At 41.9% G+C, this 16,561-nt stretch overlaps 1 protein-coding gene across 1 annotated transcript in view; it reads right to left on the bottom strand.

Moving 5' to 3' along the window:
* The window catches only part of LOC138520278 (uncharacterized), an 88,092-nt gene that overhangs the window by 33,555 nt on the left and 37,976 nt on the right, over nucleotides 1-16,561 (bottom strand). The window contains exons 2-3 of the mRNA XM_069632730.1: nucleotides 822-883; nucleotides 203-311 (exon numbers count right to left, since the gene is read on the bottom strand). Coding sequence (XP_069488831.1) covers nucleotides 203-311; nucleotides 822-883 — 171 coding nt within the window. The remainder of the gene's footprint in view (nucleotides 1-202; nucleotides 312-821; nucleotides 884-16,561) is intronic.

Genomic DNA, 16,561 nt, shown 5'->3' with positions numbered 1-16,561 from the left:
ATTGGTGTGGGGAAATGTTAGGTCATCAGTGTACAAAATCATTACAGTGGCCCAAATTGGACCAGAAAACTGTGCAACACTTGCCTGCTAGCCTGCCTCTTCAGGCATTGTCCTACTGCCTTAGGGGTTAGTACAAACCGGTTAATGCTTCTAAAAATGTTTCTAGCTTTGATTGTTAAACACATTAAATGTGACTACTTACGTAAAATCCCAGCAGAGCCACACGGTTGAATATTCACCCCACCCAAGCTTTCGGATTACGTGGTAGCGGTTATTTAGTAGCTCTCCTAATTTGACTACATGGTAGCCACCTGGAAAATGGAAAGCAGAAAAAGACTTACTGTGACTGAAAGAAAAAGTGGCCACAGCAGGTAGATACTATTACATAAACATTAAAGGAGTGTTGGAGTGTTTATAAAAAAATAAATATGATATTCCTTTCTCAGAATGTTTCTTCTGATTTACAAACAAGAAACCCTTTCAGTCCATATTATTTTTACCATGTGTCTCTGAAGCCTAATCTTCATATCAGAAAAAACTTTCCATACAAAAATACCGGAGAGAAGTCTTATAGGAAGCTTATAAGAACGTGTGAGATTTTCAGAACAATAATATGAATTTTATAAAAACCTATGACACTGAAATACTTATTGAATTCTTATAAAATCGTATTAGTTTGAAGTATGATTTATGCAAGATATTGTGAGATTCTGATAAGATCCTTCTAAGAAAATTGATACAGCATTGTTGCATGAGTTTGTTGAGCTGTTGAAGCGGGCGTCGTGTAAATGTCAGTTTCTCCTGGGCAGAGATAGCTTTACCTTTCTTATATTCATTTCGAGGCTCTTGTTCTGAAGATTCAGTCTCTTCATTGTAACAGATCCTGAAAGTGAATAAAAGGCAATGGGGTCAAGGCAAGTTTGAGACTTAGTGAGAAATGTCTACTGCTTTTCCATACCAAAAGCACTTTTGGTAGGGTTGAGAAATTAAATCTTTCAATGCCACACCTTTGTTACTGAGCTAGAGATGTTCTAATCCTAATCATCATGAAGTGGCGTTCTCATACATGCATTGTATTGCGGCGGGTCCAAAGAAGAACAGAGACAGATATCATCCATAAGTATTTTATTGAGTAAATGAAATGGTGTAACTCCTGACTATCCCTCAACTATGGGGGTTCCCTACCTAACACAAACTAACAATCATGCTCGTCAGTCAGTGGTGAGACCAAAAAGGAAGCTCTGTCCTCTGTCCAGAACTAATTTATTATGTCCCTACCACTATCAAAAATAGAATAAGGCACAGGTGGATGACTCCCTTCTCCTGTGGTCTGGGTTCCAGCACAGTCACTAGTAAGTTATTTTCAGGTAGTTCTTGGCAACTACTTTGACCAGTTCATACAAGTCCAAAATAGGGTTCTTTAGTTCTTCTATCATGCCTTGCTTTCCTCTTCTGAGGTTCTTCTTCTCTCTCTCCCTTGGTTTATCATATGGGTTACTTTTTCAATACACAATGTCCACATTCCTTCCTGACCGGACGAGTTAGACACTCTCAAGAGGATTTCCACTTCCCTCCTTCAAGAGGATTTCCACTTCCCTCCTTCAATAGATAATTACTGGGATGAGTATGAAGGTTTCAATAACGGTTGTCATTTTTCTCATTCTCTTTGGTCTCACTTGGACCAGTAGGAATGTTCCAATAATACGTTCACTTGTTTCCATTTCTTAGGTTTTACCGGAAAGAGTGGGAATGCCCCAGTAACGTTTCTCACTTGATTCTAACTTTTCACTCTTACTGGGATGAATATGAATGATTCAATGATGCTTCTCACTTGGTTCCCACTCTTTCCTCTTACTGGGATGCGTATGGTTGCTCCACTAATGTTTCTCACATGTTTCCCGCTGTTTACTCTTACTGGGACGTGCATGAATGGCCCAGTAATGATTTTCACTTGATTTCCACTCTTCACTCTTACTGGGACGAGTATGATTTGTGCACTCATTATATTATATTAATGATCCTTTTCGGGTCTTCTGCATTCCACATTACCTCTTTTCACTGGGGTTAGCGTCACGAGACCTGCATTTTTCTTGTATCATCAAGTTGGCTTCGGGCTTCCCTGCTTCCCTTATTCTCGCTCGCTGTCTGCCCATGATGGAAGCAGGTCTGTGGTCTCTGCATTGTCGCTCGACCGCATAGTCCACCGACTCTTGTTCATGCCACCACCTAGGATTTGGTATCTGTTAGACAGAATTACATGCAGTACCCTTTGGGAACACTACACACAATTAAGACTACAGGTGTAAGCACAATCTCACCTTTGGTATAAGCCTGTACTAGGCAGTTGTGTGGTAGCAGGGCTGAGCAGCCAGGCTTATCTCAAGAGAGATGTGAGCAGTACAAGGTGTTACACAAAAGACTGGCAATCACAGTGGCTCAAACAAACACTTACTCAAGGTTTCTTTGTAAAACAATCTTAATTTATTTACACAGTTAGAAAACTTTCCTCTAGTAATAAGCAGCTCAATATCACACTATAATACACTCCAGTACCAAACCAATAAGTGTATGAACAAGTTAGGCTCCCCTGAAGTGGGAGCAAAATGGCACTTCAGTAACTTTCAAAAAGGGGTAAAAAGACAAAGGTTATAAGAATTAAACACAAATACTTTCTCAGGCAGGGAAAATAGTTTCCGTCACTACAAGAGGCAATTCAATTCAATAGGCCTGGGCCAAACTCAATGGATCAGTGTCTTGGATAGGATAGCATAGTTCTGGCAGTAAACGGTTCAGTCTTTGCCAATGTTCTTAAAAGTAGTTTGCACGAAAAAGAGTTGTGTGTCGGTTTAGGAGCGAACAAGACTCCAAAGCTGGGAAAGTTTCACAAACTTTCACCATGGCAGAGAGGATTTCTCAACCGAGTTTGCACAGTACCTTTGTATTAAAAAAAGCTGTAGCTGAGGCAAATGTTCCTGCAGATCTTGCTGTTCCTAGGCCTCAGTCGTGGGGACAAGAGGGAGGATGTCAGGAGGTTCCTGCACTGCACAGGGAAGGATCCACAAGCTTGGCAAAATGTTGTTTTAAGGTGTGAGTGCCTTAAAGTCCAAAAACTGGTACCCTTCTCACTGGCTATCCAGTTTTCCACAGCACTCTGAAGAAAATATGACCAGTATGGAGATGGTTTCCAGTTGGCTTGTGAGTTGGTTGTTCCAACCAGCTCAAGGGAAGAAGTCATCCTAGAAGGGGCTTCTCTGTCTAGGGATTTTCAGGCTATTCGGACCTGCAGCAGGGCTTCACCGGGCAAACCAACGGTCCAGGAGTTGCAGCAGTCTTCTTCCTTCAGCTCGTCTTCGGTTCTTTCGTTCCAGTGGTCGACTCTGCCTTCCAAGTCCCAGAGACATGCTTTTAAACAGTTTCTCCCAATCATTCCAGCATAGCTGTAACTCACCCAGCAGGGTGTCTGTCCTTGCCGGACAGTCGGCCAGTCAATCACATCAGAGTGCATTCAGGTGTCCAAGTAGTCTAAGCATGGGGAGTTTCGGGCACCTCCCTCACATCCAGTCCACCCCAGACACTCAGGCGCCAGAGCGGTGCTTCAGTACTAAAGCCTGCCAAAGGCAAACGAACAAAGAGACCAAACCTTGTTTGGCGCGCAGAGACAAACACTAGAAGGACCTTTCCAAAAAGAAATGGCTGTAGGCTGAGAGTATTCCTGTGTCACGGAAGCTGCTGAAACCCTGACAATCCCCCTTAAGTGTAATTCTCAGAACCAGATTAAACTCAGCTCTGTTAACTACACCCCAAAGGGAAAGAGGGAAGTGGATAACATAAAAAACACCAGGTTGGCGACGTCAAGACTAGCTGATGCTGAACCTGCAGTGAATACATAATCAAACACAAATCCTCATATTACTTACTTGACATCGAGGTTAAAGACTCTAAATCCTTAACTAAATTGTAAAGAATCATACCTGATTCTTCTAAAATATCTCTGAGAAGACTGAAGAAATTTCTGAAAATCTTGCTACCTCTTTTATTGAGTCTCTTGAAGTAGACAGCAACTCCTTTATATTAAGCAAACCTTATGAGCCTTGACCTTTGCCTTTTAAATTGTATATAGTTCCAGTAAATGATAGGCTTTAATGAATGCTGTTCTTCATTCTTTTCACTTGAGTTTAAAACACACACACGACGATAGAGTACGTTGGTTCTTGAAGAACGCGCGCAACCGCGATAGAAAACACACAATAAACAGTTCTGCACACACGTGCTGACGAAACCACGTGGATTTATAGAACAATAAACAGTTCTGCACACACGCGCTGATGAAAGTACGTGGATTTATAGAACACATGCACACTTGACCAAAAACACGTAGCAAAGTTTATCGCGCACATGCACTAAAGAACACACGCACTGAAGAATACACACGCTGAAGAACACACACGCAGAAGAGCACACATAGCAATATGTGACGCGCACACGTGCTGAAGAATTCACGTAGCAATATTTGACGCGCACACATGCTGATGAATACACGTACTGAAGAACACGCACGTTGGAGAGCACACGTAGCAATATTTGTTGCGCACACACGCTGAAATATTCACATAGCAATATTTGACGCGCTCACGTAACAGTAAATCCACAGGCACCAGTACAAGAGTCCTTGCACGCGTAGGAGTCCGATCGAACGCGAGGAGGTAAACACGTCACACATGCTAAGTACTTAGCGCTCACAAGTCAAACCTTGCACGTACTATCAAATGAAAGCCAAAATTCACGCACTCTTTAAAACAGTGCAATATAACTGTTCAAAGCTCAATTTACTTTTTCTTTCTTAAAATGACTCACAGAAAATCTGAGCAACAGATTTAAATATCCAAATGAAAGTCACTTATCTTTAGAATGGTTTTCAAAGAACTTCAGGATTTCTAGTCTTTAGAGAATTCTCCTGACAATCTGGATACTTCTCCTGAAACCCCAAAAGAGTAGCCGCTTGACTGCAAAGGACCTGAAAGTTCAAATCCACAAGGCCCAGACTTCAACAGGAGCAGCTACAAAACACGTCCTCTAGGCTGGGGCTACGACAATGAAAGGCAGAGAATGACAGTTTAGAATGTTCATTGTTGTCCTGCTGTCCTCTCTAGCCAATCAGAGCTTCTATTGAGAAACTCCATCTTGCCTTGGGCCAGAACCAGGATTCTGTATTAAGAAGTTAAGGCCAAACCAACCAAAGTAGGAAACTTCCAACCCACACAAAACTAATCTACAGTCCTCAAATAAAGGGGAATTAATAAAGGAAACCTGAAAATAAGGGGGAATTAATAAAGGAAACCTGACAGTACCCCCCTCCTAATGCCCAGTCCCAGGGCCTAATTTATGTGGATTTTTAGCATGAAACTTAGCAACTATCCTAGGAGCATGTACATTAGAAGGATCTTCCCAAGTACGTTATTCAGGCCCATATCCCTCCCAGTCAATCACATATTGCAACTTTCCCCTCACTTTCCTGGAATCCAAGATCTTTTTAACCACAAACTCCTCAGGAAAATCCTCCATAATCACAGGAGAAGAAGGAGTTCTAAATCTGGTGCCTGGACTAACTGGTTTCAAGAGACTAACATGGAAAGTGGGATGTACTCTCAACTGCTTCGATAACTTCAGCCGCACTGCCACGGGATTCATGATTTTCTCAACCTCAAAAGGGCCTACAAATTACATTTATTCTTCCTCTTAATTTTTAAATGCCAGGTAGAAAGCCACACTAAGTCTCCTACCTCGTTCTTAGGACCGTCTTTCCTCCTCAAATCCACACACCTTTTATATCTCAACTTGCCTTCCCCCAGCACCTTTTTTGCTCTATCCAAATTATTCTTCATCACTGTCAGGCTGAGATTCCGATCTTGCGTCTGCGGAAGCTGCTGAACCCCCGACAATCCACCCAAAATGTAGTACTCAGAGCTCTGAATTGCTTTTAGCTCAGTTTACCACACTTCTAGGGGAAAGGGGGAAAAGTGGATAAAATAACAAACACTAGGCTGGAAGCTATTGACTAGCTGGTTCTTCACCTGTAGTAAAGACATACGCATATACAACACCACATTTACTCATTGAGTCACTGACTTCATAAACTATACCCTTTACTAAATAGTTTAAAAGACCGTACCTCGTAGTTCTCCTTAAAATGCCCTGAGAAATGATTTAGTAGTTAAGACTTCCTTACTAGTTGCCAGGAAACTTAATGTTCATTCAGCCTTCTTAGATAAGTCCTTGAATGCTTTAGCAATCTTTTCCTGTAACTTCTTATTCTTCAATTAACTTTATCAACTTATTAAGTTTAAGATGAAATAAAGGAAGTTCCAACAAAATCCAATCTGTTAAAGTCTTTGTATGCTAAGATTAGTCCTTAATGAAGAAGAGCTTGAAACGTGCGATGGGAGTTCTCGTAGTAATCACACACTCGCGCGCTAAAGTTTCAAGTAGCCGAAAACACGTACACGCGCTTTTGTTCCACGTAGCAGAAAACACGCACAATTGTTCAACGTAGCAGTATTCTCGCGCGCACGCAGTTGCCTCCCGTAGAAAACACTCGCACTCGCGCTGTTGCTTTATTTAACGGCTCAAACACGCGCTAGCTCTGAAGAGACACGTAGCTTATGAAAACATGCACGCTCGTTACAGTTTATGTGTGGATAAGATGAACATGCTCGCGCTTGTGAACCTTTTCAATTAAATTAACCTTTTTACAAAAAATTAAGTAAGACTAGGATAGTTTTGTAATAAAGTTATCTTCCACTTGGAAGTAACAGAAAGCACTTATCTCTTGAATGAGTCTTAGAAAAGTTCTTCTCCCTGAAAATTGAATTTTCTCACTCCTATCCTGTGTCCAAACGAACTCCGAACTCTTTCCCAGTTTAATACTCAATGAAGCCGCTCGACTGCTTGAAACTTGAAGCCCCTGATCAAGTTAAGCAAGAGCAGCTTTACACACGTCCTCTCAGCTGGGCTTTGACGATGAAAGGCAGTTTAGAATGTTCACTATCCTTCCTATAAACAATCACCAGCCAATCAAAACTTAGGCTGAGCACTTCCATTTTGGCTTGGGGCCTTTTTCAAAGGCTGCAATTAAGGCTAAGGCTAAATTGTCTGTATCAAAATAAAATCAATCATAACACACCAAAACCGTTCCATACTACGTATGTGCCACACCTGACCCAATGTATGTAAGAATATGTCAATGTATGTAACCCTTGACCCTAGAGCATGTCAATGTATGTAACTCCTGACCCAATGTAACACCTGACCCAATGTAAGTAAGAATGTGCCAACCTGACAGTACCCCCCTCCTAAAGCCCAGTCCCTGGGCCACTTTTAAAAGGAAATTTCTTATGAAATGTTTCTACCAAACGAGGAGCATGCATATCTCTTGCTTATTCCCAAGTGCACTCCTCCGGTCCAAAGCCTTCCCAATCAACAAGATACTTCAACTTTCCTCTCACTCTTCTCGAATCTAAAATTCTCTTAACTAAACATTCTTCTGAAGCATCTTCCTCAACCACAACTGCCGAAGGAGAAGGTGTTAATCTAGTTCCTTTAACAACAGGTTTTAACAAACTGACATGAAAAGTTGGGTGAGTTTTCATATGTCTAGGTAACTTAAGCCGAACTGCCACAGGATTTATCACCCTTTCTACAACAAACGGTCCAACAAAACTAGGGCTAAACTTATTCTTTCCTTTAATTCTCAAAAACTTGGTTGATAACCACACCAAATCTCCCTTACAATACTGAGGACTTGCCTTTCGTTTAAAATCAGCAAACCTTTTGTATTTTTGCTTACGTTCCACCAACACACCTTTAGCCTTCTCCAAACTTCTTTTCATCACTTCTAGTCTTTCTTCCACCTCAGGGTTTCCTGAATCACTATTTACCTCAATACTTAAAAAACGAGGATGTAAACCCCATCCAAAATAAAAAGGGGACATAGACGTGGCATCTTTACTGCAGTTGTTATATGCAAATCCAGCAACCCACATCAAATCCACCCACTCTTCACCTGCCTGTAGATAGCACCTCAAATACTTTTCCAACTCTTGATTTATCCTTTCCACCTGACCATTAGTTTCGGGATGGTAACCTGATGAAAGACATACCTCAACTCCAAACCTTTTACCGAAAGCCTTCCAAAATTTCAAAATAAATTGAGACCCTCTATCCGAGATGACCTGACTGGGGATTCCATGTAGTCTAACAACTTCTTGCAGAAAACTGTGAGCTAAACTATCGGCGGTTACCTCTCCCTTCATCGGTATAAAATGTGCCTCTTTAGTGAGTAAATCAACTGCAACCAAAACCGATGTACACCCTTTATCTTGCGGAAGATCCATAATTAAATCCAATGACACTGAATAGCAAGGCCGCGGCGGAACAGGTAAAGGCTTCAATAATCCAGACGGCTTTCTGACGAGGCTCTTTGATTCTAACGCTACAGTTCTTGCACCCCAATCAATTCTAGGATTATGAAGGGTAAGCCAGGGCATACCCAAAATAATTTTCAGGATTGGAGCATCTATTAACTCAAAAGAGATACTTTCCTTATGACCTCCAGCCAACTCCATCACGAGTAGCGCTGTAGTACGAGTGATTGGACCTGAAGAAAGAGATGTTCCATCAACTGCTCTGACCTGCTCCACCTCCTTCTTTGCCACCAAGGGAACCCCTAACGTCTTTGCCAATCCCTTGTCCATAAAATTACCTGTAGCCCCAGAATCAATTATAACTGGCCCAGAACCTAAAATCACCTTTTCAAACAGCAAGGATACGTTCATAGTTATGTGAGGAACAGCTGTCTGTATAGTGTTAGCCACTTGTTGCATTCTGCCTGAAGAACTGAAGATCTTCTTGGGGGCAAAAGGACAGTTTCCAAGAAAATGGCCACTCCTACCGCAGTATAGACACAAATTATTCTCCCTTCTTCTAGCCTTCTCTTCCTTGGATAATGGACCCCTCACCCGACTCTGCTGTTCATTCCCTTTTGGCTTCACTTCTTTGTTCACCATATCAACCTTAGACCTCTCCATCCTTCCCTGAAACCTTACATCTCCCTGAGAACATCTACGCTCAAGACGACTTTCAGTTAGACGAAAATCAATTAGAGCATCCAAAGTGGTAGGACGCTCCAAAACTCCCGCCAAGGCATCCTTTAACTCATCCTTTAAACCTCTATAAAATAAAAAAGCCCTCTTCTCCTCTGGCCACCTACTCTCTAGAATTAGAGATCTAAATTGAGTGATATAAGAAATTAACTCCTTACCTCCCTGATGAAGCTCCAATAGTTCACCATCAACCTCTAAAGATACCTGTCTCTTGTCAAACATGTTTTAAAAATTCAGCCAGGAAAAGGGAATAATTATTCAATGCCAAACTCTTTTGACTCTTCCCCATGCAGACGCTTCTCCAGATAAATAGGATAAAGTAAATGTCACCTTTGAGGCATCCGTGGAGAATAACTCAGGACGACTTAAGAAATGCAATTCACACTGAGTCTGAAATATTTGAAATTTTTTAGAATCTCCCAAAAAGCGCTCCGGGGCAGCCAGAGGAACAGGCATGACTAAAGTTCCTAAACCTCCCACCGCCTCCACTCTACTTGGAAGCCTAGGTTTGTGTTCTTCCCCTTCTCTCACCAACACAGGAGGAGACCCAGCACCCCACGAAACTTCTACTTCTTGCATTTGAGTTACCTTTAAGTTTAACTCATTCAACCTTTGACTAAGATTTGAATATTCCTGATGAGCAACCCGTAACTCTTCACGCATTTCTCTAACCATTACTCCCAACACCTCCATGGTTGTCTCATCGGGGTTCATAACAGCTCGGGCAGACTACTTTTATTTTGATTTCCCGGCTTGAAAGTTACTACAAAATCATATTCGGTGAAGTATAATGACCACCTAAGTTGGCGAGGTGTCAGAGTTCTTGCTGTTTTCAAAAAAAGTATATTTCGATGGTCAGTTAATACCGTCACCGTGTGACGTGCTCCTTTAAGGAAATGTCACCATTCTTCAAATGCAACTTTAATAGCAGGGAGCTCACGGTCTGAAATGGTGTAATTTTCCTCAGCTGGTGAAAACCTCTTAGAAAAATAGGCCACTGGATGTAGTTATCCAGTCACATTATGTCTCTGTCACAACACTGCTCCCATTGCCACATTGGAAGCATCCGCCTCTACAAAAAATGGTTTAGATGTATCTGGATCAATCAAGATCGGACTGAAAACAAATCTCTCCTTCAAAATCTGGAAAACCTCATCGGCCTTACTCTCCCAAATAAACGGAACTCCTTTCTTCAAAAGCCTAGTAATTGGAGCTACTAAACTGGAGAATCCCTTAATAAATCTTCTGTCAGGCTGAGATTCTGATCTTGCGTCTGCGGAAGCTGCTGAAACCCCGAAATCCACCCAAAATATAGTACTCCGAGCTCTGAATTTTTTTTAAACTCAGTTTATCACACTTCTAGGGGGAAGGGGGAAAGTGGATAAAATAACAAACTCCAGGTTGGAAGCTATTGACTAGCTGGTTCTTCACCTGTAGTAAAGACATAAGCATATACAACACCACATTTGCTCATTGAGTCACTGAACTCATAAACTATATCCTTTACTAAATAGTTTAAAAGACCATACCTGGTACTTCTCCTTAAGATGCCCTGAGAAGTGATTTAGTAGATAAGACTTCCTTACTAGTTGCCAGGAAACTTAATGTTCATTCAGCCTTCTTAGATAGGTCCTTGAATGCTTTAGCAATCTTCCCCTGTAACTTCTTATTCTTCAATTAACTTTAACAACGTATTAAGTTTAAGATGAAGTAAAGGAAGTTCCAACAAAATCCAATCTGGTAAAGTCTTTGTATGCTAAGCATTAGTCTCTTAATGAAGAAGAGCTTGAAACTTGCGATGGGAATTCTCATAGTAATCACACGCTCGCGCACTAAAGTTCCACGTAGCCGAAAAACACGTACACGCGCTTTAGTTCCACATAGCTGAAAACACGCACACGCGCAATTGTTCAACGTAGCAGGAAACAGGTACACGAGCTTTTGTTCCACGCAGCAGAAAACACGCACACACACAATTGTTCCACATAGCAGAAAACACGCACACGCACAATTGTTCAACGTAGCAGGAAACACGTACATGCGCAATTGTTCAACGAAGCAGAAAACACGCACACGCGCTTTTGTTCCACGTAGCAGGAAACACGTACATGCGCTTTTGTTCCACGTAGCAGAAAACACGAACACGCGCAATTGTTCAACGTAGCAGGGATCACATACACACGCTTTTGTTCGTCGTAGCAGAAAACACGCACACGCGCAATTGTTCAATGTAGCAGTATTCTCACGCACGCGCAGTTGACTCCAGTAGAAAGCACTCGCACTCGCACTGTTGCTTTATTTAAACGGCTCAAACACGCGCTAGCTCTGAAGAGACACGTAGCTTATGAAAACATGCACGCATGTTACAGTTTATGTGTGGATAAGATGAACATGCTCGCGCTCGTGAACCTTTTCAATTAAATGAACCTTTTTACAAAAAATTAAGTAAGACTAGGATAGTTCTGTAATAAACTTTTTTCTTCCACTTGGAAGTAACAGAAAGCACTTATCTCTTCAATGAGTCTTAGAAAAGTTCTTCTCCCTTTAAATGGAATTTTCTCACTCCTGTCCTGTGTCCAAACGAACTCCGAACTCTTTCCCAGTTTAATACTCAATGAAGCCGCTCGACTGCTTGAAACTTGAAGCCCCTGATCAAGTTAAGAAGGAGCAGCTTTACACACGTCCTCTCAGCTGGGCTTCGACGATGAAAGGCAGTTTAGAATGTTCACTGTCCTTCCTATAAACAATCAACAGCCAATCAAAACTTAGGCTGAGCCCTTCCATCTTGGCTTGGGGCCTTTTCCAAAGGCTGCAATTAAGGTTAAGGCTAAATTGTATCAAAATAAAACCAATCATAACACACCAAAACCCTTCCATACTACATATGTGCCACACCTGACCCAATGTATGTAAGAATATGTCAATGTATGTAACTCCTGACCCAATGTAAGTAAGAATGTGCCAACCTCACAATCACCAACAAACATTCTTCCACTCCAGGATTCCCTGAATCTTCCAACACATCAAAACTCAAAAAATGAGGATGAAACCCACAACCCAAATAGAAAGCAGACATAGAAGTAGCATCCTTTTCACAATTGTAAAAAAAACTCAGCCAACCACACCAAATCAACCCATTCCTCACCAGCTTGTAGATAACACCTTAAAAATGTCTCCAATTCCTGGTTGACTCTCTCTACTTGTCCATTAGCCTCTGGATGATACCCAGAAGTTAGCCTAACCTCTACCCCAAGTTTCTTACAGAAGGCCCTCTAAAATTTTGAGATAAATTGAGACCCCCTGTCAGAGATAACTTGACTAGGAATTCCATGCAGCCTAACCACTCCTTGCAAGAAACTATGAGCCAGTTTTTCCGCAAGTAACGTCTCCCTCCATCGGTAAGAAATGCGCTTCCTTAGTAAGAAGATCCACCGCAACTAAAATAGTTGTACAACGCTTATCCAGAGGAAGATCACAGATGAAATCCATGGAAATAGTGTGCCATGGACAAGGAGGAACAGGTAATGGCTCCAATAAACCATGCGGCTTCTCAACTTGACTTTTGGCCTGTGCACAAACTGCACACGTCTTGTCGAAGTTCAATGTATCTTGATGAATCTTCTCCCACCAAAAATGTCTTCGAACTAACTCCAGCGTTTTCCTAAAATCTGGATGTCCAGACAAGATCGATTCATGGCCATTCTTCAAAACCTTTTCTCTTAACTCCTCTGTGGGCAAATAAAGCTTGTTATCAAAAAATGGTAGACCCTCTTTTAAGCTCCTTGCTGGAACCAGTTTCACCCACTCCTCCATCTTCTGCAAGGACATAGACTGGCGAACTTCGTTCAACACATCCATGCTTTTAAAAACTCCAGCTAACAGAAAACGTTCTGGAGCAATAAGAGGTTCTGGCTCCTGAACCTCTCTCGCCTCACTTCCAGGAAATTGACGAGATAAGGCATCCGCTTTCTGTTAAAACTCCCAGGTTTGAAGGTCACAACAAAATCATAGTCTGCAAAGAATAAGGACCAACGAAGTTCTCACAGAGACAAAGTTTTTGCAGATTTCAAAAACAATAAATTTCGATGATCAGTAAGTACAGTTACCGTGTGTCTTGCCCCTTTAAGAAACTGTCTCCATTCTTCAAAAGCGGACTTGATAGCAAGCAGCTCACGATCTGAAATTGTATAATTCACTTCCGCCGCAGAAAATGTTCTTGAAAAAAAAAGCTACTGAATGTAACTGACCCGTAGTTTCATGTCACTGTGAAAGCACCGCCCCCATTGTTAGAATTGAAGCGTCCACCTCCACAAAGAAAGGTTAGAAAGATCAGGATGTATTAAAATCGGACTGGTAGCACACCTTTTCTTTAATTCTTGAAAAGCTTTTTCTGATTCAAGATCCCATTCACATTTTACTCCTTTTTTCAGCAGTCTTGTTATAGGAGCAAGTAGCCAAGAAAATCCTTCTATAAATCTCCTATAGATATTTGCAAACCCTAAAACACTCTGTATTTCTTTAACCCTTGTTGGTGTAGGCCACTCTTGAACTGCTTGTACCTTCCTTAGATTCATTTCCAAACCCTTAGGCGAAACTATAAAACCCAAGAATTCCAAGGAATCTGTATGAAATTGGCTTTTTTCCAACTTGGTGAACAAATGGTTTTCGCGCAATTTTTGCAAAACCTGACGAACAAGTCTCTGATGTTGATCAAAGTCTGAAGAGAAAATCAAAATGTCATCTATATATTCACAAGAACAAAAATATCCAAAAATTCTCTAAAAACTTTGTCAATAAAAAATTGGAAAGCTGCTGGAGCATTGCATAAAATGAATGGCATCACTTGATATTCGTATAGCCCAAAACTGGTCTTAAACGCTGTCTTCCATTCATCTCCTTCTTGCACACACACACTAGATGGTAAGCTCCCCACAAATCTAATTTAGAAAAAATAGTGGGTCCTTGAATTTGATTTAGCATTTCTGAGATGAGAGGAAGAGGATACCGGTTCTTAACTGTGACTGTGTTGACTGCTTGATAATCTATTCAAGTTCGGAGGGTTCCATCTGGTTTTGGTACGAAAAATAGAGGAGCGGCTGCAGGTGACTTAGAATGACGGATAAAACCTTTAGCCAAGTTCTCGGTTAAATATTCTTTTAAATAGTCAATTTCTTTCTCTGTAAGAGCATATACTCTGCTACTTGGCAAAATTGCTCCTGGCTCTCAATTTTACAATCGAACGTCCTATGGGGTGGTAATTCTCCCGCCACTTGCTCATCAAACACAACCCAAAAGTCTTGGTAACACTGTGGAAGTTGTCCAACAACTGCCCCCAGAGCATGACCTCCAGCCCCAAACTCAGCCAAAAAACTAGTCACAGAATTAATCTGTTTAACATCTTCCTCAAAAAACCTTCCAGAGAAACAATTCTCTTGCCAGAAATCGGGACTGCATGCCAATTGTCCTGGCACTCCAATCAATCAAAGGATTATGAATAGTTAGCCAAGGCATTCCCAAAATTATCTTTAACAAAGGAGCATCAATTAACTCAAAAGATATCCTTTCTATGTTAACTCCAAAATCAATGAGCTAGTCTTGTGGGTAATAGGACCAGAAGAAAGAAGTCCCATCAACAGCTCTAACTTGCTCAACAGCCTTCTTCTAAATAATTGGGATTACCAAAGATTTTGCAACACCCCAATCCATAAAATTCCCAGTGGCTCCTGAGTCTACCATAACTGGGCCATTTCCCTTAAACTCCATCTCCAAATACAAGGATACATTCACTGTGATATGAGGAACATGAAGAGGGAAAATCGAGATCAAACTCCTGCCCCCTCACCCCAGGCACATCAACAGACAGAACAGCAGGAAGAATAAGGAGCACACTCATCATTGCACCAGGATCCAGTGCACCCATGGGTGACAAATATGCTGAAAGACACCCACTTCACCAACATTGCAACCTATATGCTACATTAGCCTCAATGCACCAATACGAGAATCTACAAAACACAAGAATTCCTGTTTAAAGGCGTGCAGATGTTTATATGAATTAACCTAATCAAATGGCACAGTGTAAAGCCATGTTTCAGGAAAATTACAGCCAAGTACACTTGTCTCACTGAACACCAGCCGCAGTGGGGATACGCACTGACTTCAGCAATGCGCCTCACAAACCCAGGAGCAGCCCAAGGTCTTACAGTAAGATAAGATTCCTTTCCTTGAACAACAGTGAACTCTGGCAGACAAGCATTTTTAATTCTTCACAAATACGAGTAAGTCAGAGCAGAACACCCAGGGCCCAGTGTTGTTTCTCTGGGAACGAAACACGTTTTCGCAAGACCCACACATCATTTGAAACATAATTGTAACAAGAATGGCTCAGCTCTGGCCAATGAACGCTGAGGGCCCAGGGGCGAAAGCCTGTTCAAGCTAAAACTAATGGGAACAATTTCACATTGCAGCAATTTTAGAATTAGGTAATGGGGGAGGCACAGTTAAACCAGCCCTCTGACACCAAAGTCCAGAGGTCCAATGGTCAGGCGTCCTATAAGGGCACTATAGGTTACCAGCTTAGCAGCCAATCTCAGGATGAGATAGCTTTCTGGGAGCTGGTCCAATTCTGTGATGTCAGCCTGCAGTGTGTTACAAAGCTGGCTTGCAAGCCAGCCCCGAGGGAGACGGTGCCTGGATTTTCGCTGTGGACGAAGCCCTCTGTGTGTTTTTTTGCTGCCCAGAAATAAACGCAGTTTGGAACATGTTGCTGCTTGCTTGGAACTCTGCTTCATTTCTTTGGGAAAAATGGGAGGTGTTGGGCCTCCCATAGCTGGGACCCCCAGAAGCCCTGGTGGGGGTCCAACTTCTCCCCAACAAACAGAAGTCTGCACGGTGTTGGCGATCTGCTGCACTTTGCCCGTTGAAGTGGAAGTTTTTCTTGAAGTGTAAGGACAATTCCCTAAGAAATGGCCACTTCTTCCACAATATAAGCACACATGGTTATCTTTCCTCCTAGCCCTTTCTTCCTTGGTTAAAGGACCCCGGACCCTGGAAGATGGATCATTCCCTTTTGTCTTCATCTCTACTTTAGGTCTATCCACTTTAACTAGAGACTTAAAATCACTCTGACTATGTCGCCGCTCCACTTTCCTTTCACTCAAGCAAAAGTCTAATTGGATCACCAAATCTAACAGAGCATCACAAGTAGAGGGGCGTTCTACAATTCCTGACAACACATCCTTTAACTCATCTCTAAGGCCCCGATAAAACAACGAGGCCTGTTTATCCTCGGCCCACCTGCTTTCTAACACAAGGGTCTTAAATTGTGTAATGTAAGCAACTAATTCTCTATTACGTTGTTTCAGCTCTAAAAGTTCCCCATCAACCTCCAAAGATATCTGCCT

This window comes from Ambystoma mexicanum, chromosome 13, assembly GCF_040938575.1.
Source record: "Ambystoma mexicanum isolate Mex_15411 chromosome 13, UKY_AmexF1_1, whole genome shotgun sequence".
Classification (NCBI taxonomy): Eukaryota; Metazoa; Chordata; class Amphibia; order Caudata; family Ambystomatidae; genus Ambystoma; species Ambystoma mexicanum.
Note: the sequence above shows the minus strand (reverse complement) of the source record. Positions and strands in the feature narration are given on the sequence as shown.